The sequence below is a fragment of the Hyposmocoma kahamanoa genome, unplaced genomic scaffold (genome assembly GCF_003589595.1).
Source record: "Hyposmocoma kahamanoa isolate Upper Pololo Valley unplaced genomic scaffold, ASM358959v1 212, whole genome shotgun sequence".
In the NCBI taxonomy this organism is placed as follows: Eukaryota; Metazoa; Arthropoda; class Insecta; order Lepidoptera; family Cosmopterigidae; genus Hyposmocoma; species Hyposmocoma kahamanoa.
The window spans coordinates 529,612-554,276 of NW_020653733.1; the positions used below are offsets into that span (position 1 = coordinate 529,612).

General features: G+C 37.2%; 1 protein-coding gene across 1 annotated transcript in view; it reads right to left on the reverse strand.

Moving 5' to 3' along the window:
* Positions 1–233: 233 nt before the first annotated feature.
* LOC113227649 (neuropeptides capa receptor) overlaps positions 234–24,665 on the reverse strand; it is a 133,465-nt gene continuing 109,033 nt past the window's right edge. The window contains exons 5-8 of the mRNA XM_026460612.1: positions 19,836–19,948; positions 18,238–18,421; positions 12,715–12,844; positions 234–359 (exon numbers count right to left, since the gene is read on the reverse strand). Of these exons, the coding sequence (XP_026316397.1) occupies positions 234–359; positions 12,715–12,844; positions 18,238–18,421; positions 19,836–19,948 (553 nt within the window). The remainder of the gene's footprint in view (positions 360–12,714; positions 12,845–18,237; positions 18,422–19,835; positions 19,949–24,665) is intronic.

Consider the following 24,665-nt stretch of genomic DNA (forward strand, 5'->3'; position numbering starts at 1 on the left):
GTAAAAACAGGTTCTTTCTATTTGAAACTATATAAAATTCTTTGTTTCTAACGTGCCTAAAATAAACTTTCATAATAAATAATTTGAGCTAATGACTAATTTCATAGAAACAGCCGCACTTACTGCTTTTTTGTACAGAGTTCAACTATTTGTTGTATTGTATTATGTTAATACGATAAGAGCGATGCTACACGGGCGCTTCTGGTGCGTTGCATCGCCGCAACGCTATGAATTCAACGCACCAACCGCCCGCCGCCGTCGCCGCCGCCGCCGCCGCCGCTTCGTTTCCTGGCCTCTTGTCCGACGCGCACGCGTTCTGTTGCCACGCGCCGTTTCAACGCACCATCTGGCATGTAGTTCTAAATTATAATGTAGTTCCAAGTTCTCCCAATATTATATCTTTAATCACTACTCCCGTTGTTTAAGAATGCACATAGCATTAAATTGGAAAAAAATACTTACATAAATGATCTGTTGATTGCGTACCTACGCCTTCAAAGATCGTTCTTAACAGAAATACGGTCCACGGTACTCGTTCCTTTACACTTGACATATAAATTACCATTTATGACAAGCCAACGAACACGGCACAGCCATGCTCATTCCGTCGCTGTCTGCAATATAGTCGGGTCTTTATGTTAAACCTATTCGGCAGCTCCAGAGCAAAACCTAGTAAGGTACAATTTTTTTTAAATTTTTTTTACTTCTTAACCGTCTTCGAAAAAGGAGGAGGTTCTCAATTCGATTGTATGTGTTTTTTGTTTTTTTTTGTATGTATGTTACGCGATAACTCCGGTATTTGTGAACCGATTTTCATGATTCTTTTTTGTTGGAAAGGGGGTACTTCCATAGTGGTCCCATTTCATTTTGAAGGAACTCATCCACCTCTAAGGGGGCTGTTCACGCATGAGGATTCATTTTTATAAATAGCGCCTAAATTTTCTTAAGGATTAATTATTTTAATGGTTGATTTGCTATTTCTCCAATTCAAGGCGTTTTTCTCTCAATATTCTTTGAGTAGTGAGAACCGATTTTTTATAGTCTCCAGTGTCAAGTCCTGTATAGTGGCGAATTTATTAATAGCAAATAGACGTAATGCCAAGTACTTTTGAGGTCGGTTTTTTTAGTACTATGTACTGAGATTATGTAGTAAGTATGGTGGTGACAGCCGCCTCAGAATTCTACAATTTAAATTCAATTACAAAACCTAGTTAGGCACACCTAGTCTGGTTCGTGACCAGCCAAAGGTCTTTTAAGTCACTTTAACCAATACAAAACGTAGCAAGTATTTGACACTTGTTAGGTTTTAAAGTATTTAAAGTGCCTTATTAGCTATTTGAATTGGCGATTAGTGGATAGTGGAACTTTACTAATACTGAAAACATTAGTCGTTTTATTAATTTAATTAGTCAAGTAAAATAAAATTTTATTCCGTATTTTCTAATGCAATAACTAAACTAAATACCTAGAAAATGCTTATATTGTGTTTAGATTCTGGATTTTTTTTATATAATACCTAATGACGGGACGAACAAGTCGTGCACCTGATGGTAAGCCACACGCCTGTCCATAACAGTTGCAGTGTCCTCAGAGCTTTAAATCGCAAAGATCTGAGGGTCACTACCACTGCGCCCGTCACCCTGAGACTTAAGTTAACAAGTCCCATATGCCTATAATTTTACCAGCAGCCTTACCCTTCAAATTCTGATCACAGTGGTGCTGACTTTACTGGTTGGCGGCAGAAATAGGTAAGATGACAGTACTATCCTGGAAGAACTCTTTCACACCAATATATTACTTGATTAGTTCCCTATCTAATTCTATTACTATTTCAGGCTAGAGTTTAAGGACGACCTCGATTTGTGTTTTTGGGCTCTCCTGTAAAATTTTGTCTAAAGCACTTACTAGGTTTTGTTATGGAGCAACCGTCCTATTTATGATACATGCGTACAAACAATTGTAAAAAGTTTATTCTTATCTGTGTACCTTATAAATGGAATACAAAAGTCTTAACATTCGTATAAAATCCTTACCTTACTTTTACCCACTTTAGTATTTCAAAGAGTAAGTGGAAGCGAATTTCGTTCGAAAACAGTTTGTATACTTGCTTTATAAAATTCTGTCTTCCCATTTGTTCCATCGATGGCTCTTTTATAACTTAGATTGGATGCTCTTGTTGGGGCTTACTAGATGCGCGACAAACGTACGTCGGATTACATTATGTCGCGGGTAGAATCGAATAGAAGAAAAGAAGTGGCAATATCATGGTGTGTCTAGGCATTTCAAACTGTAATGTGAACAATTTAAAGTCGGGCCTATCGGCGACGAGCTAGCTCTATGGTTTAACAAAATGATAATGGGGATATTGTATAATTATGGGGGCATTATGAAGTTGTAGAAAATGTTTGTAGATGTGTATTAATTTATAACAAAATACCACTCACTTAAGAAAGAAGAAAATGACAACATATTGAAAACAAAATTAAAGTCTCTCTTCATAAATAGGAGCTACTACAGTGTGAGAGACTTCATGATGGACTCTCCTATGAGAGCTAGTGAACTGTTTAATTCTTCCATAATGTAACATTACACTTCATTCCTTCTAACATTCTGTGAATTATGTGTCTATTTTAAGTACTATTATAAGTCTATGTTGGTAGTTGTTAGAAAGAACTAATTAACTATTTGCTACCCCGATGGGGTACGTTGTGTTTATTTAGTACCCATGTAGTGCCTGTACTAACATTGTTTGCAATGTTTAAATAACCTCGGCGTATTGTAAAGTAAAGGTAATCAGTAATTTTATTGCATTCCACAATGTAAAAACACAAACATGAAAACTTATAGGTAGCTACGAGAACCAATTGCGGTACCTGTTGGGCACCGCAATTTTAATAGAGAGGAGGACGCCACGCTGATGTATTTATTTTCCAAAGAGAAAAAATTATTTAAGTTGTAAAAATTCTATAAATTAATGATAGTAATCCTGTAGTCAAAATAACTAAAATCTAATTTAAAATATCAAATAATATAAAAAAGTAATAAAAAATAAAATATAAAAATATAAAAATATAAAATATGTAATGATTTTATTTTTTATTATATATTAATTCGTTATATATTTATGACTTAAGTATTCATCTATAGTGTAGTAGCATTTCGACAAAAGAATTTGTTTCAGCTCTGATATAAATTTATTATCTTTCTTTATGTTTTGAACTTCGCCTGGCAATTTGTTATATAATATGTTAACGGATATGACAAATGGGCCATCTGCGTGCATTTAGAGACGGGAGCGGGGAAGTATTATCTTGTTTGGGCACCTTGAATTGTGGTGAGTAGGAAGGTCTGAACGTTTAGTGTAGAACTCTGAGTGTTTATGTACAAATTTACAAGTTTTGAAAATAAAAATGCATGATAAGGTGATTGTGTTTCTGAAAATGAGGCTTGCATGTGTCGGTTTGTTTTATATTGCAAATTGTTCTTATTATAGTACCGGCACGCTATGACGGCCGTTTTGACGTTTGTCCGCTCATCATCATCATCATCATCGCATCATCTAGTTTCGTATTAATTCACGACTACGTTGAAGGAGCTAATTGCTGTACGTTGTTGTCAATAGTGACGTGCAGTCAAATTTATGAGTGTGTAATTTTACGACACAACTCGGCATTTGTTTTTCGAAATTCGAAATTTAAAAAAATGAAATTGAATACGATCGTCATTTATAAGATCGCTGTCCAGCACAACTTCTACCTCGTGGAAATTTGAGTCAAAAATATGACGTCCACTGCTGAGCATAGGCCTCGCCCAACGATCTCCACGACTATCGGTCCTGCGCTGCCCGCATCCATCGGCTTCCCGCGCCCTTTACCAGATCGTCGGTCCACCTGTTGGAGGGCCTACCCACTGAGCGTCGTCCGATGCGCGGTCGCCATTGGAGAACCTTTCCGCCCCAACGGCCATCGGTTCTCCTTGCTATGTGCCCCGCTTCAACTGAGCAATTCTTAGAGCTATGTCGGTTACCTTAGTTCTCCTACGGATTTCCTCATTTCTGATTCTATCACGTAGGGAAATACCGAGCATCGCTCGCTCCATTGCCCGCTGAGTGACCTTCAGCCATCATAGCGTGTCGGTAATGTAGTTTTTATTGTAATGTGAAAAGCGATGGTGCATGTGTCTGAAGTTCGTCTTATTTCGTAAAGTTGTAAAGGGTTTTAAGTCGGCTCCCAAGCCAATCAAATCTGGCATACCCCAAGGTTCTCACCTAGGACCATTGTTTTTTAATGTTTTCATTAATGACCTGATCCATAGGCTGAAATGCCCATGTCTACTATACGCTGACGACCTTAAGGTGTTCACAACCGTTAAAGACAGATGCCATTTCAATAGCAGATTGGTGCAAACATAATTCTATGCACCTTCACGTTGACAAATGCTTTGTGATGAGCTTCACTAACAAACGTCAAAAAGTATTCTTTAACTATGCAATCGGCGGCAAAACGCTTCAACGCAAATCTGTAGCCAGGGACCTGGACCTGGATCTGGACCTGGGCATATACTTGGATGGAAAACTCACCTTTAGAGATCATTATGATTACATCGTATTCAAGTCATATAAAACCTTAGGTTTTATCGTAAGAGCTACTAAAAACTTTAAAAGACCCTCCACTTTTATCAACCTCTTCAACAGTCTCATAAGAGGTTTACTTGAGTACGGCTGTGTTATATGGTCCTCTTATTATGAAATGCACCCCAACCCCATAGAACAAGTACAGAACAAGTCTCTTAAAATTGTCGCATTCCGATCGGGTCTGGGTCGCATTTTCGCTACTTACCAAGAGAGGTTGGCCAAGTTCAAAATTTGCTCACTACGGACCCAACGTAAAATACAGGATATTGTAGTCTTGCATGGGCTCGTACACAGTAGCCTTGTTTCTCCTACTCTGCTATCTCACATTAACTTTAACATTAAACCAAATCTTCGTCGTTCTAAAACCGTTCTGTTAAATGTTTATCGAAATAATACATCCTTTTATAACCCCGTGACTAGAATGTGCCGAACGTACAATGATTTATTCATATTAGAATCTGGAGGTCACATTGATGTTTTCGACAACAATTTTTGTCGACTTTATACCAATCTCTTCAAATATTTCAATTCGTGTTCTTATTAGCACGGACAAATTAATATCTATGTTAGTCTTTAGTTGCATTAGTTTTAAGTTGTAATCTCACTTTTCCACTTTGTCTCACTTTTTCCTTTTTTACGCTGTATGTACAAGTATTCGATCTATATTCTAGATTAAGACTATAAATTGTATCTCAACATGTTTCACTGAATGTAAACTGTTTTGTACATCCAATAAAAAAAAAGATCATAATGAAATGTTGATATTTTGAATCGAATTTTTATTCAACAAATGTGATTTCTAATTAATATTAGAATTTATATTTAAGCCAAGCAAAGTAAAATTATTTACTATTTCGAAATTTATGTTTTTGTAGTTAAATTTAATATTGATAGGATGTTTGTGATGTGTGTTTTTGCACAGTTCATTACCAGATTTTTGACAAGTTTGTGACAGCCTGCTGTTTAACAGAACCCTATCTTCACATGATGTGATTATGGAAAGCGTAACATAATTATATCGTAATATAATAAAACAAGTAGTGTAACTCCATAAAAACGTAACTTCGCGTCATAATGAGCGCATCGCGTACGGACGCACACATTCACATAGTCTCGCGGTGCATTCGCGTTGACATTAAATAGTAGCTGTATCTATCGTGGTGAATTGTTCAGAATTACGTATGTATTTCATAATCATTCACCCATAATCGAGATACCAATCCCCGATACGAGTATAAAAATATCAATACGTAAGCACCTATTGAATTTAACGAAGGTTATTTCAATACAATATAACGAACACCTTATATTTTTCAAATTATGTTTACGACCTCTAGGTACAACTAAATTAATAATGTGACAACCGTACGCTCCGAGCGAAGGGTAAGTATTAATGCCATACTTGTCTAATTAATTATTATATTATGGTTGAATGTTCTGAAAACTTTTCTGATTAAATAAAACTGCAGATACACACTAAAACAGTATAAATTCTCCCCGAAAAATAACTACATTCCTTCGTTCGCCACCATTTGAGCCGAGCTCTTGACAGTTCTCGTGTGTAGTAGCAATTAGCAACTTTTTAAATTAATACTTAGAATTATTGTTATTATAATTATATTCCTTATATGTAAATTAATGAAACATTAAAATAACTTCATTCCTATTGCATGTAAAAAAAAAACAGTATCTCATTTACCGATTTGATTTGAGAAGAACACAAAAAACATAATTACATACCTAATTTTGTTACGAGCCCTATATAAATATATAAAAATATACTTAAATTTATCGTTCATTTTTATCTAGTAAACAGTTGAAATAGTTAACTTTGAACTACTAGTGTTGTAAACTAAAGGAGCTGTGGGTAACCAATTTGGAATTTCGATAACATATTCTGGAATTACTATTGTATGCTGTTTTTTTTAAAAAAAAAGCGGCGTAATAGACGGAATTGGGTAACGATACGGAATTGGGTAACTATTTTTTTTATAATTGCCTGATGGCAAGGGATTCGCCTAACTATAATAGTTGTAGTGCTACTCAGAGCTTGAAATCACAAAGATCTGAGTGGCACTGCAACTGCGCCTGTCACTCTGGGACATGAGTTAACAAGTCCCAAGTGTCTGTAATTTCAACTTTGAAGACCTCGACTGTGAGAATAGTTAGGTTTTTATAATTGAAATCAAGAACAAACAAACGCGATTTTAGATCCGAAAAAACTAGTTTCTTTTCCAGTTACAAGAAACGCAAAACTGTAAGAAAGTTTTTTCAAATTTTTGTCACCCTACTGAATCGATATGCCCAGATATTACACTGAAAATTGTCAAAGGCTTCGCACAGAATGATTGAAGTTTCAGTGGTTATAGTGGTTATTTCATATTCGTGCCATTACGTAACATAACCCTCGTTTCATAACGTACCTAGCACATGATGATTTTCGATTCAATCATCGATCGATATCAAAGAGATTTATGGTTTAAGTAGAACATTTCTATAGGCGTGATGGTATTCACGTGATGTCTGATTACACCATGTAACACATTTTTTGTTTCTGGGTCAAAACATTATAAACTTAATTTCCCTGCAAAAAGTTTGTTTTTGTTGTCAGGACAACGAAAGTCGAAATTTGCGTACCATTAAAGAATTGTGCAAATTTTGAGGTCTCTCTTTATACAGAGTGTAAATTTGAGACGGGGCAGCAAGGCCAGCTACCTTAATCGTTGTAGTTACAGGAAAACAGTTCTAGAATAGTCTCCATGAGTTTTGAAGATATTTTGTTTGACATTCACAGATTTTGAGAAAATGGTACAGTCAGCAAGATAAAAGGCAATTTTTACAAAACTTTTTTTATGCCATTCGATCCGGTCTCTGGTAACGATCAATAGGCTCTATGGGACCAACAGAGGTAAGAGTACTCGAAATGGCAGAAATCGCAAAAATCTTTTGCCACACATTTTAAATGAAAAGTTTTTGTTAGAAACGGAACTGACCACTACTTTACAAATTAGACATAAGTAAAATCAAATTATAATCATATCACTACTTTTTAAAATTTGGAACAGCTTTGTTTTGTTTTTCTAATAGAGAATTGTCACTTTTAAGACGATTTTTAATCAAAATGTTCTCAAGTGTGGAAACAAATTAATTGGAACACATGGTCATGTAATGGCCACCGCGCAGTCCTGATCTGACGCCCCTTGATTTTTTCTGTGGGGCTATGTAAAAAATTAAATTTATAAAAATACAACAATGTTTTAGAATTGAATGACGCACTTGCAGCAATTTTCAATAGAATGCATCTGAGTAGAATTTCAGCCGCTACTTGCTCTTTGCGGAAGAGAGCGAATCGATGCATCCGCCAAGGCGGCAATCAATTCGAGCCCTTACTATCATAGACTTTTTATGTTATTTTGCTTTTCGTTATTGTTTTTATTTTGAAATACATAATACGTTGTCAATATGTTAGATTCCTTATTGTTAGTTTCCTTAACTTCCTAGAATAACTGATTACTAAATAGGTCCCTACAAAATGTGTGGTAAAAAGTTATTTTCGATTTCTGACATTTAGAGTACTCTTACCTCAGTTGGTTCCATAGAGAGTATTGATCCTTACCAGAGACCGGATCGAATGGCATAAAAAAGTTTTGTAAAAATTGCCTTTTATCTTGCTGACTGTACCATTTGTTCAAAATCTGTGAATGCCAATCAAAATATCTTCAAAATTCATGGATAGTCTTCTAGAACCGTTTTCCTGTAACTACAACGATTAAGGTAGCTGGCCTTGCTGCCCCGTCTCAAGTTTTCACCCTGTATAAAGAGAAAAAGGGAATGTTATATTTTAAATCAGTAGTATATTTCAACGCCCGGACGGACGGACGGACTACCTATTAACAGCCTTTGTAGTCACAACCCTTGGCCCGTGGGGTTGTGGGGTTCCGGTCCCCTTCATCTGTACAAAATTTTATCCAAAAAATTAATAAAACTATCTGGCAAATCCACAGGCCATAGTTTAGGTTAGGTTAGCATAGCCATACAAGGGGGGAACGCTGCCAGCATCTTGAGCACCTTGCCGCGGGGACCCAATTTTAGTCATATAATTTAAACCTAGTTTTACTTTCTAGTATTTAAGCTTACCTGCATATTATATTCCACCTTATTGTCTAATAAACACGTACCAAAATTCTACAAATTGATGACAAAGAACCTATAAATGTGTAGTTTTTTCGAGATTCTGCCTCTGTGGCCGAACGGTTACCATGCCGTACTGCCATGCAGAGGTCCTGGGTTCGATTCCCAGGCCGGGAGAAATATCCATGGCACCCGCTACACAGGGTTTCCCTAGTGCGGGGCTATGTTGAGTGTGTGCGTTATTATTATTATTATTATTCTGAAAATACCTACTATGTAAGTATGTAAATGAGCAGCTACGTAAATGGCACTATGACAGCCACAAAAGCACAGGTCCTGCGGTATAATAGGCTACTCTTTTCTTCACACTTGCTGCCCAATTAAACAGAACCATTAAGAAAATTTGTTACGTAGTGTTTGTTATTTACAATATTGGCGTATAGTTGCTATCCGAAGACGAACTAAGGTCCAAGACTATACTGATAACAAAGCCAAAACGGAGCTGAGCTGAGGATATATTGCGAGACATTTTCTATCTCTATCTCACCTGATGAAAAGTAATGATGAGATCCACGATGTAGCCGCACACGTAAATGATGCCTATTCACTCTCGCCTTGAAACGATCCAAGTTATAGTATTCTCGGAAAAAGTTCGCTGGCTGGGAATTTACTCTCTAGCCGTTTATCGTATACATGTGGAAGCGAAACGGTTTGTGCGATTCCTTAGAATATCTACAACATAGTGGTCGAACCCCAGCCTACGTCTAGTCTCTCGATGATGGAAAAGGGAAGTCATGTCGACACATACATGATAGATGAAGGAAAGCGATAACCGAATGGTGGTGGACACAAACGTGACATTTCCCGAAGCGAGATGGGTCACGAGAGACACCATCATCAAAATCGTGGGATATAGAAGGGTGAGGCTAGCACAAAATCATAGTGGATGATTTTGATTATGATGATGATGGACTTTTGCTTTTATTTTAGTTGTTTGTTTAGAAATAAGACTTACTTTACAATTCCGCATAGATACCGTCGTCGTATGATTATGTCGCCACCTACTCACCTGTCTGCCGTCTGTCTAGATTACATATTGAGCACAGTGCCACAGGGGATATGTCCTCGGACTCGCTAACCGGTCTCCGTAGAGCAATAATTGGCACGGGTATATCTTATCTATATGTATTATTATTGATTTCCATGTTTCTTACCTATATTGTTTCTTTTGTATTTGTATTCGATTTCACAGCAGTTAAATAATATGAAGACCAAAAGACTAACCAGCTCAACGCAAGTTGTGTTTCAACTGTCACTAGTTGACCGTCTTGGCATAACACTCATGACAATGCAAATTGAACATGTTATTTGATGTAACAACCGTTGATGAACCTAATAAATAAATAAAAATAAGACTAATTTTACATTTTAAATAAATTTTTTAATACAGTTGCTCAAAACGTGGTATTTTTCGCACTACAAATCGTGCGGAAAGTTGGATTTCTCGCACTAGTGCTTTTTACTTTTCCAGTTTTTTTTTAATTTACTGTTGTTTTAAGTCTTAAACATAGAACTAAAGAGATTGTATATTTATTTCATATTTATGTGCTTTGTGACGTAAGTCATTCGTCATTAAAACTTATATTTATTTACAAATACTATATAATGAACGTATCGAGTGGAGGTCCACAGTCTCTGCCTACCCCTGAATAAGTGACAGGCGAGATTTTTATGTATATATTTTGTTCTATGTATTACAGATAAATTGTATCTCACTACCGTGCCCCGTCCTAAAGAAGTTTAAACAAAAGTACCAGGACTTCATAATAAGAAAAGTGGTTACAGACCGATATTACAGAAAATAAACAAAAACAGCACGTTAGAACTAGATACCCATAGACTTTTAAATAATGGTTGCAGTGGTTGTATTTCATTATTTTAATTTACTAGCAGAAAATGAGTTTTTTTAAATACTGTTTTATTTTACTTTCAATGTAGTTTTTTCGCAAATGTATTAAAAAACGTCGTTTGATACACGTGCGGATTTGTCATTTTCACTTGTCTTGCGTCTTGACCCTCGCCTCTGGCTCGGGCCAAGAAGCCTCGAGACTCGTGAATAATGACTAACTTTCCGCACTTGTATCAAAAATAACTATTTTTCTCTATGGGACTAAGTCATGCAGGTAAAGAAATAATTTAATTTTATTATTTATTTATTTATATTATCATAGTCAATTACACGTACTTAATCTTAACTTGTTGAAATAAAACTAATGTAACTTATATATGTACATATATATAAAGAATCTGAATTCTTAAGCTTGAAATGAAAATAGCAAGTGACAAGGCATCAGTTGCTTATAAATTTTATTATCACGATATTTTACATAAAGTTTGTTTCTTAAACATAGTCCTATAAATTTGCATTTATCAATCAAATGAAATGAAATGAAATCAAAAATTTTACATCGTTTTAGTTACAAAAAACATCTAGCCTATGTTAGTAAAAAGGTTGTCATAAGAAGAAGAAAAAAAATACATAACGTTTTTACACCAAGCCTCCAGGAAGCCAGGAATCCATGTGTGTGAAGTTCCAATGTTTAAATGTATTACAGGCAAGGTACTTCCAGACCAACCTTAGAATAATAACGCATAGAATGATAGTTTTATATCAAATGAACTGTCACAAGCGAGGCAAAAATCAAATTCATGTAGGCTAGTTTTAGTAGTAGGTTAATTTTCGGTTTTAGTGAATATTTATATAAAAATACAAGTTGAAACGCGTTACTTCCTTGTGGAATGTGATGTTAGTATCTATTTTATGCTTGCATTTCGTCATTTTTACCTAAAATTCTTGAGCTGTTCGCGGTGCAAGTTGACCTTGAGCATTGAAGGCCCGCCCGCTCGTGTAGGCCCATTGGGCGCGCTTCAATTTGCCTCACTTAGCGTGTGCGGACTAGGTTTCTATGCGTTATTATTCTAAGAGACCAACCATATGAGGCTGTTAGGATTGTCACTCACGCGGCACGTCAGGGAAACAGTTATCTTGTGTATTATAGCACTGAAGTTGTCAGCAACCGCCTTCGCGAACATACCGGATGTACTGCAAAAGCGTGGCAGTCCCAACAGCATCCTAAACTATTATTGAATTGGATGCATAGGGTAACTTGTCCACAGGCTGCTCATTTGTTTTGTTAAATCAAGTGACGGGACGAACAAGTCGTCTGATTGTAAGCTACACGTTGCATAACAGTTGCAGAGCCATTCTTTAAATTGCAAAGATCTGAAGCACACTGCCACGTCCGACAAGCCCCATGTGCCTGTAATTTCACCAGAATCCTTACCCTTCAAAACCGGAACACAGTAATGCTGACGTTACTGCTTGGCGGTAGAAATAGGTAAGGTGGCAGTACTTCCCTGGACGAACTCTTTCACAACTGGCTCTACTGCTACTGACTTCCCCATAACAACGTGCGAACCTACGGGTGAACATATTACAACGAAAGGCCTATATCCTGCGCTCCCTCTCCATAATCGCGAAAGGTTTCGGTGATCCAGTACAAAATGTATTTAAAACGTTAGACACCCTTTATATAAGTAGCCAAATTTTACCTAAATACAATTATCAAATCCACTAAGAGAACAACCACAAGTCTTTATAATTTCTTTACAAAAAAATCTCACTTATGTAAATGTATATTTATATTGATATTTATGTTATTATCATCACTATCCATGTCAGTGTCAACTTTGTTAAAATCCTTATCATTAATCATAACCTGATTTTCATTATTATTTGAATTACTTCGTTCGCAACGAAGGTTACCTTTACGTTTCTTTTCTGTGTAACTGGCATATTCGTCCCTCCATTTTTGACTGCACAGCGTCATGGATTCTCCGTAGCTGCAGCGGCGAAAGACTCTATGGTCTAATCGATTCCTGGAACGGACCCTGACGAGATGAGTACCTTCTGACGTATGATTGACCATGGTTTCTCTGATGCTGGAGTGCTCGCGATATTTGCTTTTCTTCGTTCGAATTCTGCTGCAGCATAACGTCTCTCTAAAGGCGATCCTGTACCTGTGAAGAAATTATGTTGGTTTACTACCCAGCCAGCAGTGGGATGATGTATTTAGAATAGTGGACACTCGTAACATTTAAATTAGTTGCGTTTTCCGCATATGTTATTGGCAATTTGTTTTCAAACCGTAGCTAGGTAGATTAACAAATGAGAATGGTTTACGAAATTCCCTTGTGGAACCTTAATAAGACTTATCGTAGAAATGAATTGGATTTAGCCTGAATTATTGTCCTGATTTAATAACGGGTTTAACGTGCAGATTATTCACTGAAACTCATTAAGGATTACATTAATTGTCTTTATACCAATGTTCTATAAAGTTTCACTCAATTAACTGCTTTAAATTTTGGATTACAGTGAAGGTTAAATATACTGATATTTCAAGAGGTTAGATTGATATTCAACAATTGTCATTCACAAGTTAACGGATTACTCAATCACTCGCCAAATCGCTAAATTTATTATAAACCATCAATACCTCTTGGAAAAGTGCCAAAGAACGTGTTCGGTTGACTAGAATCTCGCATAATATATAAATATAAAATTTTAGACATCTGTGGTAACTGAAAATGAGCTTCAAGCCTGCGTATAAGACAGGATGGAAACTCAGATCTTAAGATGCGTCACAAATTTTCTTGTATTAAAAGACTATAATCATCGGCTTCTTGAATGACACTATCTCAAGTGACTTAGACCATGTAAATACATGTCGATTGATTAGGATTTGCATCGTCTCGTTCGTATCCAATTTTGACATTACTTTTATCGTAAAGTTGTAGTAGATTTCTTGATTCGTTGCGGGATCGACACGCTATCCCAAGGACCGATTTGAAACTCACAACGTTTTTCTGGCTCTTATGGAAATAAAGTTTTTTCTGGCCGACTTAACGCAATTCTGCTTCAATAGGTTCGGTGACGGTCTTAATTGCCATATATAATGCGCGGAAGGTTGCACAACTCTTAAATGATAATTATTTAAGCGTTACGATTGTAACGTGCACTCAATTGGTTGACATAAGTAGCGCATCTTGCATTTCATACTCAACTAATAAATCCATCAATTTGTTGATACGGACCTCAGTGTATATAACACTCATCACGTATAGAAGTGTACCAATAGGAACAACTTACTTCGTGTATATATAACATTTACTGAGTAACATGTAGACGGATCAAGTGGCACGTCTACTGAAGTAATTTATTCATAGCTATTAATTCGAGAGCTCAATGGTAATTTGCTGAAATCGATATCAAAAACAACATGCCGATGTGAATCGAATGATTCAGGATTCGAGAGACCCGAGGCGAAGTGGGAACTCGCATCGAGTTTTTAACTTTCGCAGGAAAGTTTTTAAATTAGAAATGCCTGAAAAACTATTTTAGATTGGTTCATTCATGAAATATGACGATTTCAAGTTTAATTTGTCTGTATAAATATGTTGGTCTATCTCTAATACAAATCAGTACAAACTACTAAAAAAACCGACCTTAAAAGTGTGTGGAATTATATCTATTTATCAAGTTTTATTGAAATCGATTACTGGAAAATGCGTGAAACCGGATTCATTCCGTGGTCTGCCACCCTTAGAGGTGGAGTATTTTTTTTTATTTAAACGGAACTACAACCGAGATAGCCTCTTCCCAACAAAAAAAGAAACATCGAAATCGGTTCACAAATGCGGTAGTCTCGTTGTCGCGTAACATACATACAAGAAAACCTCCCCCGTTTTTTGAAATCGGTTAAAAAATTATTTAATGATTCAGGAAACGAAAAATAAGACATGACAAAAATTCGTGTGATTTTATATTTTTCAGGTTTACGTAACTAATTTCGCCTAACAGAATTTAACTATTACATAAAAATGATTAAATATAAAAGTAAGTATGATAAGTGTTATAAGATGTGTGACGGTCGCCATTTTGAATATTAGGAGGTGTAGCCAGTAGCAACTTGATGAATCATATCAAATCAATCAATCAATCAATCAATCAAATCGTTTATTTGCATAAAACATGGTGGTCATGATAACACAGTAATATTATGTACATATAAGTTCAAGCATGTTTCGCCCGAAGATAATTTAGGCATGCAAAATAAATGAAAAATAGGTCGTCACATGATTACATTTACATTAAGTTATATATAATTAATTTAAATTCTTTTACATAAAAATTATTGTTGAAATTCCCTAATACTGTAATATACTTTATTCTTTAACAATTCATATAATTTAGTCTTAAATAATGTAATGGGCAAGTGTTTAATATCATTTGGTAATCTATTGTAAATTCTGACACACATACACAAACAATTTTGATTACATTTTTCTACCTTAGGTACGTCAAAAAAATTAGTCTATTGGGATTTCTATACTTTCGATGGTTCACGTCAATACTCTTTATAAACAAATGTAAATTATTTTTCACAAAAATGCTGGCTTCATAAATATATAAGGCAGCCAGGGGTAATAAACCAAGATCTTTAAATATAGGTTTACAGGATTCAAACGGAGTCCTACCAGTAATTGCACGTATACATTTTTTTTGCACGTATACATTTTTTCAAAAGCGTCTGGCGGTTACTTCATCATTTTGTAACTGATCATCTTGCACCAGCCTCTTTAGAGAAAACTTCAGTCATTAAATTGATTATTAAACAATACAGTATCATTTCAATTCTTGAATTAAATTATTTTGAGACCAAGTTAAATCTGTGTTAATTCGTGCAATGAAATTGCCTCGTTTAATAAAGTGCTGTTTGAATGAACAAATAATCAAATCGCGTTCTAATTATTGATCCTACTTTGAGTTAATCAACTGAAAGCAACAGCTGCTAGTGTGGATAACACTGACCGAAATTCGGTAACAGAATTTTGGAAACATTCGGTTTAATTAGACCGTACTAAACACAAGAATTCTCGTATAAATTCTGGTATAGCACATTGAACAGGTAGATTGGTTTTTGGATTTATGTACAATATAACATAGGACGACGCTGCTTATCTCCTGGATGTTCACATGTGTTTATTTTTTAAGCGATTTCTTTGGTCTTTCTTAATCGGGAATCACGGGCTATAAATTTACGTCATGTATAACTTTGAATGCTCGTAGGTGTAGATATAACGAAAAGTTTGTTTTGCTAAAGTCGACGATAACATAGTGTATAAAGTTTCAGAAGTTGAACGAAAAACAACACTCTGATATGCTAATACCGTGAATAATTTTAGATACAAATCAACAGTTACGATTGAACTCAAGGTGAAAGCTTAAAGCCGGGCATGCGTTCAATTAGCTTCAAATTTAATTTAAAGTTAGCCGGGTTGTCATAGATGCTGTGAAATTTAAAAGTAGTTCTTAGTTACTTTCTTAAGGGTTTAAAATGTAGACAGATGGATGCACAAAAAGACAAAAAATTCCCGATTTAAGGATTCTTTATTTACTGTTGAATTAAAATTGTAAAGGATTTCAAAAGTTATCTGATTGAATTTAGGCGTATTAAAAAACTAATCTTGCTTACAAAGGAACTGTAATGATTCTTTGAATGAATGTTGATTGCTATATAGTGTTATTCAGCCTTGGTACTTGGTACAAGTCTTTGTTAACCACAAAAATCAAAAATCCTGCAGTTGATGGACAAAATTCTTACGGTTTGACCCTAATTTGCTTTCAGTAAAGTCATATTGAATTCTTGTGTAAAATTCATATCATTTAACTCTGGATCGCAAGGAATCTGAGTGTCGGGGAAGGTTTATAAATCGTATTGAGGACACGTCTCAACCTGGAAGGTAAACTCTCAAACTATTCCTTTAATTTGGGGTAATTTATTGGTGTTGCCAGTTTAATCCCTGTCTCGTGACACATTTAAGATACTTACTCCTCTAACCAATATTACAATTGGTAGGAAAATAGAAGAGGAGAGCAATAAATGAGGCTTCTTTTTTGTTAACTCTAGATTCTGACGGGTTTTCTAGGCTTTCCACTTTATTACATGTATTGTAAATGTGATTATGAATTAAATTGTCTTTTAAAACTGAGAGGATGTTTGTTATTTAATAATGCCGAAAGGGTGGAACAAGTATGGAAGTTTACCGGAAAGGTGATGTGATATTATGGATGATGTTATGTTGTGAATTAAACATATCTAGTATTCTCGTAGCAGGTAAAGTTCGTCCAGGGAAGTACTGTTTCATATATTATCATAGCTATTTCTGCAGCCAAGCAATACTGCGATCAAGCAAGACTGCCCCCCGGTTTTGAAGGGTCAACTTTGTGTCTTAGGGTGACGGGCGCAGCGGCAGTGACTTTTTGTAATTTAAAGCTCACTTCTTCTTCTTCTTCTTCTTCCTGTCCTTATCCCACGCTAGGTGGGGTCGGCACAACATGTATTTTTCTTCCACTCTCCCCTATCATCCGTCATTTTATACTCACACCTTTCTTACCCATGTCATCTTTCACACAATCCATCCATCTTTTCTTTAAAGCTCACTTGAAATCATAAAATAACATACATGGTTTATTTGCGGAATAGGTCTATTCACGTGCAATTAGTATTTTGTGTAGCGTTCTTTTGTCCTAGATTTGGAATATTTGGAATACAACCCACTAGCTCTCACAATGCTGCACACGGGCTTCCTCCGAATAGCGGGTTTTGCCGCCACAGAGATTCGAACCATCAACCTCTTGATTAAGGAGCACACCTTCTCTTGTTAGCTACCACCGTTCATATCCATCCAATCCTACAGTAGCGTAACGCCTTTTGAAGTTCGGCGACTCTGCCGCCCGTGTAGGTACTATTCATGCTTTCATACGCAGATATGCAAGACATACAAGAGATATACAAGAGTTTTCAATTATTAAATTTAATCATATAATGTATTCGTATTCGGATGAAATGTTTACAAATAAAAATTGGGAGAAACATGAGCACAGGCGTGATTTAAATTCTACTTTACTTAGTAACTCGAGTAATTTATCTTCGAGTATAATATTGACGTCGAATTACATCCGTACACAGAACAGTTTGTGTGCGCTAGGCCACCTAGTGGAAGAAAAGGTTGCTTCTTGAGTGAGAGGTCGGTGACTTTTATATCTAAGTTACTTTCATTTGTGAATGATCCCAATCCCCACTGGGCCAACGCGGTGAACCATGGCCTAAATATCTCCTTGCAGATTTTATTCTCCGTACAATGGGCTAAAGATGATAATGATAACTTTAATTACAGTACTAACAATGCATTACTCTATTATATCAATCAAAAACTCGTTATTTATAGGGGTTTGCACGATGTTGTTTGGAAACAATAAAACTATTTATTCGCAGACGTGATTCAGCACCGGCTTTGGCAAAAAGTGAAACGAGTGAAGCGAAACTTTAACAGAGCGGACTCCTTACCTGTGACTCATGACATTATAAAGAATAGGATTGACAGTGGCGGAGACGTAGTATAGCAGGCCGGCGACGCTGAAGAGGTACTGGTTGATGGTGTGGTAGTACAGCGAGCCCGTGCCGTAGATGTAAAAGAGGCGTTGGAAGTGAAACGGCGCCCAGCACACGAAGAAAGCGATTACTACAGCCGCTGTGGAAGATGTGGATGAGTTAATGACCATTTACGTGAACTGAAAAGTATTTGTAACGGGATCAATTTGCGAAGATTGTACTATTAGGTATTCTGTGTGCAAGCCGTTAAACAACGGGCACGGCATGAGGAGGCGCGGGATAGGGAGGCTCGGTGCCCCGTCGCCAGCGAGCAGACACGCACGCGCACTTTATTTATAATTACACTTTAATTTCAAATACCTACGTACCTAATGTAATTTTCCCTTTGGCTTTAAAATACAGTAACTAACTAAGTATTTGTGTATAATTTCGTGTTAAACATGGGGACCATATAGCTATTTAGTACTTCGCATAGAACCATTGCAAAATGGCGACCTCAGTGGCCCAACAGTTTCCACTGTGGGCACTAAATGAGGAGGTCCCGAATTCGATTCCCGGTAGGACCAATTGCTTCTGATAGAGTATTTTGAGAATAGTGCATTGATCTGGTACTCACAGTAGATGGAATTCCCTAAATTGATACCAGACATTGGTGTGTTGTTAATGAAAAAACAAATCATAAGAATTAATTCATCCTCATTCATAGACAATAGTTAAATAATTTTAAAGTGGACATATGAAACAATAGAAGCAAATAATGATGAAGAATAATCTGCACCTGACGTCGGTCAGAGCCAATTGGAGCTGCCCAAAACCTTGAACACAAAGCACTAAAAACTTAGTTACAATATCTCAACGTGAGAAACATAAGATCAGATTCCACGGTTAATTCAAATCCACTTTTACATACGGCTGCTGGTTTAAATAACTCACGCTCACTAACTAACAACTATATTAAACATGCGGTTTTAATAACATTGACGATTTTATTCCCATTAGAATTGTTTATTATGTGAATTCATAGACTACTAAATCATGTCGTAATGGCTGAAAGAATTTGGATGGAATTATGTAGTTAAGGGGCAAAAATGGTTTTAATTTTTTTTTCATGTGTAATAGACATATTCTTAAGAACAATCTCACCTGATGTTAAGCGACGATGTGACCGACGATGAGACGCGTTTGCCTAAAAGTATGCCTATTCACACTAGCCTTGAATAGCCCCAAATTGTAGAAGAGTATTACATTCACATACATTCACATACATATTTAACTGCCTCCGTGGCCGAACGGTTACCATGCCGAGCTGCCACGCAGAGGTCTCAGGTTCGATTCCGGGGCCGGGAGAAACATTTGTATGGCCTACATTTATTTCTCTCATGAGTTTGGGTGTAATTTGTGGTTGTCTATGTGTGTGTCCATGGCACCCGCGACACAGGGTTTCCCTAGTGCGGGGCTATGTTGAGTGTGTGCGTTATTATTATTATTATTATTAAAATTCCCTTTTCATTCAATTTCTTGTTATGTTAGTTGTGTTCGGTGTGTATATTTACCGAGCATCCGGATAATGGTCTTCCTGGATTGCGCTTGGCGTGCCTCGCCGTGCACGCTACCATTCACGCCGTTCAATGTGCCCGGGCTGCCCGGCTTGTGCGCGTGCGTCGATCTGAACAAAACACATTCTCGATATTTAGAGGCAGCATTTTAAATCACATTTTACAGTACAGCTTGGTCCAAACTCGTGATTAATCTGTTCATTGTTCATAGTCCCTATTAATTGCGAGTTCTTTTTTACTTCTGTCACGTTATTCGGCACAATTTAAAGTTTTTTAATTCGAACAAATTAAAAGTTGCAAACGTGAGGGCGCAACTTAAATTGTTATCGGACGAGATTGAAATAAAGACGGAATAATTGTGTAATTAAAAATTGTGTCAAGTTTTTCATAATAATAAGTAAAATCTTCGTAAAAACGAGACAGACATTTCTAGCTCACGGAGCTTCGTAAAGCTCTAGTTAATTAGTACGTCAAGGAAACACCTTCATTTTTCAAAATGACTGTGATTATAGATTTACATAGATTTTACGCGAGGAGTTCTAGTGAAATTATTTTAAGTTGTAAGGATTATTTTGATTGGTAGATGCTGCAGTAGAGCTGCTTGTGAAAGAGTTTGTTCAGGAAAGTACTGCCATCTTACCTATTTATGCCGCCAAGCAGTAATGTGAGTGTTTCCGGGGAAATTACAGGCACATGGGGCTTTTCAATGTATAACTCAGAGTGGCGGGCGCAGTTGCAGTGCCCTTCAGATCTTTGCGATTTAAAGCTCTGAGCTGTACTGCAACTGATATGGGTAGTCATTCCATTACTTTGTACCAAAAAAAAATAACTACGCTACAGAGTGTAAACTTAGCGACAGAAGGATCACCGATAAACGTGTACTTTGTCATACACAGGTTATAAAGGCGTTTCCATAATGGATTTTGAATTATTGTGTTGTTTTGTACTATGAAGTGACGGGATAAACGAGTGATGGAAGCGGCACACCTGTCCATAACAGTTGCTTTGCCGTTCAGAGCTTTAAATCGCAAAGATCTACTGGGCACTGTCACTTAGCCTGTCACCCCGAGACATAAGCTGACATGTCCCATATGCCTGTAATTTCACTCGCACTCTTACCGTTCAATACCGGAACGCAGTAATGCACACATAACTGTTTGGCGGCAGAAATTGGTAAGGTTAGGTTAGGTTAGGTTCCCTGGGAGCTCGAGGCGTCCGTCCTCGAGCAGACCTACAGGTGCCGTGCGGAAGTCAGGGCACTTGGAGAGCGCCCCACACTAGAGGAGCTAGTGGGGGTTCGGCGTGCCGCCAAGACCGCCGTCCAGCCGGGGTGGGAGGAGGCACTCCGATCGGCCAGATAGCCTTGGAGGTGTGCCCGACCTGGAGCCAGCAGCGCCGGGATCTCGTAGAGGTGGTGGGACGAGACCTCTCACTGCCCAGCATAGTTAGAGCCATGCTGGGAAGCGAGAGGTCATGCCAGGCGATGGTTTCCTTCTGCGAGGACGTGATGTCGCAGAAGGAGACAGCCGAACGGGTCCGCGAAGACAGCGCCCTCTCGGACCCCATTCGGCGTCGGCGGAGAGGACGCACGCGACGGCTCTTCGCCGACCGCCTGCGTCCCATCAGCGGAGGCCAGCAGGGTGCGGGGTTGGGAGACCCTGCCCCTGCATTGCACAGGCCTCCGCCGCCGGTAGATGCTCCAAATGTTCCGGGGCATCTCCGTGTAGGTCGCCCCCCATGATTAAGGGGGCGATGGTGTAGGGGTCTGCCCAAAGGCGGACCAGCACCACCGGAGTCGCGGTAGCATCTGAAAGGGACCCCGCGGCTCCGGCGCCAGGTGCGCGCAGGAACATCGTGAGGTTTTTAGTGGGTATGCTCTTGGGGATCGACATAGTCCCCAGGAGAGAGTCCCACATATCCCCGCCGTCTCCCAGCGGCGGGGAATGCGTAACGCATTTTCCTCACGATAATAAAAAAAAAAAAATATATAGCATTACTTCCCTGGACGAACTCTTTCACAAGGTGCTCTACTGCTTTTTAGGTAAACATTCTTACAAATAATTTGCATACTACATTTGGCTAGTCTGTGTAATTAAGAAAAAAATTATAAAATAAATAAAATGTGCATTTTATAATAATTTCCAATGGAAATGTTATTGCCATTATCTAATTAACGTGTTAAAAAAGTAGAAACGAACTCAATTTTTGCAATTCGTAATATTTTTCATAATAATTTTCTTGAAAAAGCTGCGGGAATACGCAATAGGATGGATATTCGTGTATATCTGAAATGAAATGACGTTGGCTGACGTTAACTGACGTAATTACTGACGTTAACGTCAAATATAGGGAAACACTCAGCTTCGCCTCTATAGTTGGATACATATAACATAATTACACTGGCAGCTCTTTTACAGCGACTACGTAACCTTGTAGTCAAGTATTTTTATTAGAAACACATTCTACCCTGTATATTTTTCCACAAAAACTCTATATTTGCTTATTTAATATTTGTGCAATGGTATATATACAAATAGGTACTTTAATACAGTTTTGGATAATAGGTAATAGGACAATTAATAAAAAGATCGAACACTAAGAAAATTCCTTTTATCAGGGTGGATTCGAACCAGCACCTTCTGCATACCAGCGACTGAGCTATGGAACAAACAAGCGGATCTTACAAATTTTTATAATGTGGTTTTTTTTTTTTTTTTTTTTTTTATTGTGACTCGGCAAAATGACTGCACCGCGCCTGATGGAAAGTGCGAATACAGTCCAGAGATGAGAGTAACGGATGGAAAACACAAATATCTTCACTCCGTCACTATCATTTTGCCGGTCTGGCCAAATGCTTCTTCACACTACGTTTGAAGGACCCGATGTTATAGAGGGGAGGGAATACATGCGCCGGGAGTTGGTTCCACAATTTGATGGTTCGGCATAAGAACGAATTGCCAAACTTTTTAGTGCGGGACGGTATTAAACTGACCGTCCAACTGTGGCAACGCAGTCCGGCACGGGTGGTCCGCTGATGGAAAGGAGAGGAAGGGATAAGGTTGAATAACTCTTCAGAGCACTCACCGTGGTACAGGCGATAGAATACGCTAAGGGACGCTATATCTCTGCGAAGCTGTAACGACTCCGCATGCTCAGTTACATGAGGATTGTTGAGAACACGTGGTTGTTGTGGTGTGACTTTTTTGTCGTAGCGCTATTATGCGAGAAACTTATAAAATATTTCTTAACGCATGATGTTTGTATTAATAATTATAACAACCTAGTGGAGTATCTAGTTGCACAAAAATAGTTGATTATTATTGTATTAAAAAGTCGTGATATTCACATTAATATTTCAATTGGAAAATTATAAAAATATCTAAAACGTAGTCGAAACAGTGTTTATAATAAATAAAAACGATTATTCAATCAATGTTTATTAAATAATACACAATGAATTGAATAAACAAAATTTCGAAATTGTAATTTTTAATCTGTTACGCAAACAATCACCACATCACGTAAGTAAGCAAAGAAACCCCACTGTATTCACCGTTTGCATATTATCCGGTGTTATTTCTCTATTTAAGCAGTTTTAACTGAAAACTGTAATCAATCAATGAGTAAATTTGTCTCAAGCGACAAGTGCACATTGTCGACTTTGGTTGCCTTCCAATTCGCACCGTTCGCGCGGCAATACAATTTTAATTACATTAACGACAGGTTTAGGGCCTTGAAAAGCTTTATTTAAATAAAATAAAGGTTTACAAGGCAGTATATACTCACTATGGTTAATTTTAAAAATTAAGTTAAATATATTTTGGCTTTAATTACTTCAAGTCTCAAAAGAATAAATAGGGCTTGTTGGTTTACAAATCTGTTATAACTCCTTTGTTTAATTGAACTAACCGACATTCTAGTACATCATTAAAAAGTAATTTAACTGAAACAGTGAGTAGCACTCTGATATTATATGATATGATATTAGAATGTAGAGACAAAAGTGATAGATAGTTGACAGGCACTACTAAATTCCGATCGCCATTAAACATGCCATACCTTGTGTCTAATGGAGCTCTCAGCACATCTAAACGTATATTGGAATTTATACAGCGGATTTACGCCTAGCTGAGTGCGTCTATCAATGAAATATGCCATGTGGTGACCACGCGGCGTAGTTATCATTGGTAGTATACGTAGCAGTCGGGATAAGAAAAATATCTGCTAATACACTGTGAAAAAAAATTGTAAGAACAAGGAGACGAATTTCGCAAAAACCTTGGCAGACGTCGACCGCAAATACTTTTTGGTAGTTTCAGAATCTTACAATAGACATAAGTCAACCCTCAGCGCTCGAAAAGCAACAAGTGGTGGGAGGTACTGAAGATCGGAACGCCGCGCTCGAAGCCGTAAGAAAACGAAATCAGTGGCCCTAGCATGGCAATATAATGTGTGATAAATCTCCCCGTGATAATATTTATTTCAGTTGCTAAACGATGTTGCCATTTTTTTTTATTGCGGTAAGATCACGCACTAAATAGAGCTTTTGATACCGGAATGTTGGTTTGTTTTAAAAAGCAAATTTTCTTGTAATACTTTGCAACCAACCCACATAGTATAGGTATCTTTTTCCATCGCATCAGGAAGGACGCTCTAAAATCGTCGCAGTGTCTCAAAACAATGATGGAAAAAATTCTATGTTGCATGTTAACGTAATTTATGACGTTATTTTGAGCCAATAATAATAAAAAAATACGCTTTTGTTGAAACCTTATTTCCAAGAAGTCCTTCATTCAATATCTAAGTATAACGCAAAATTTGTACCCT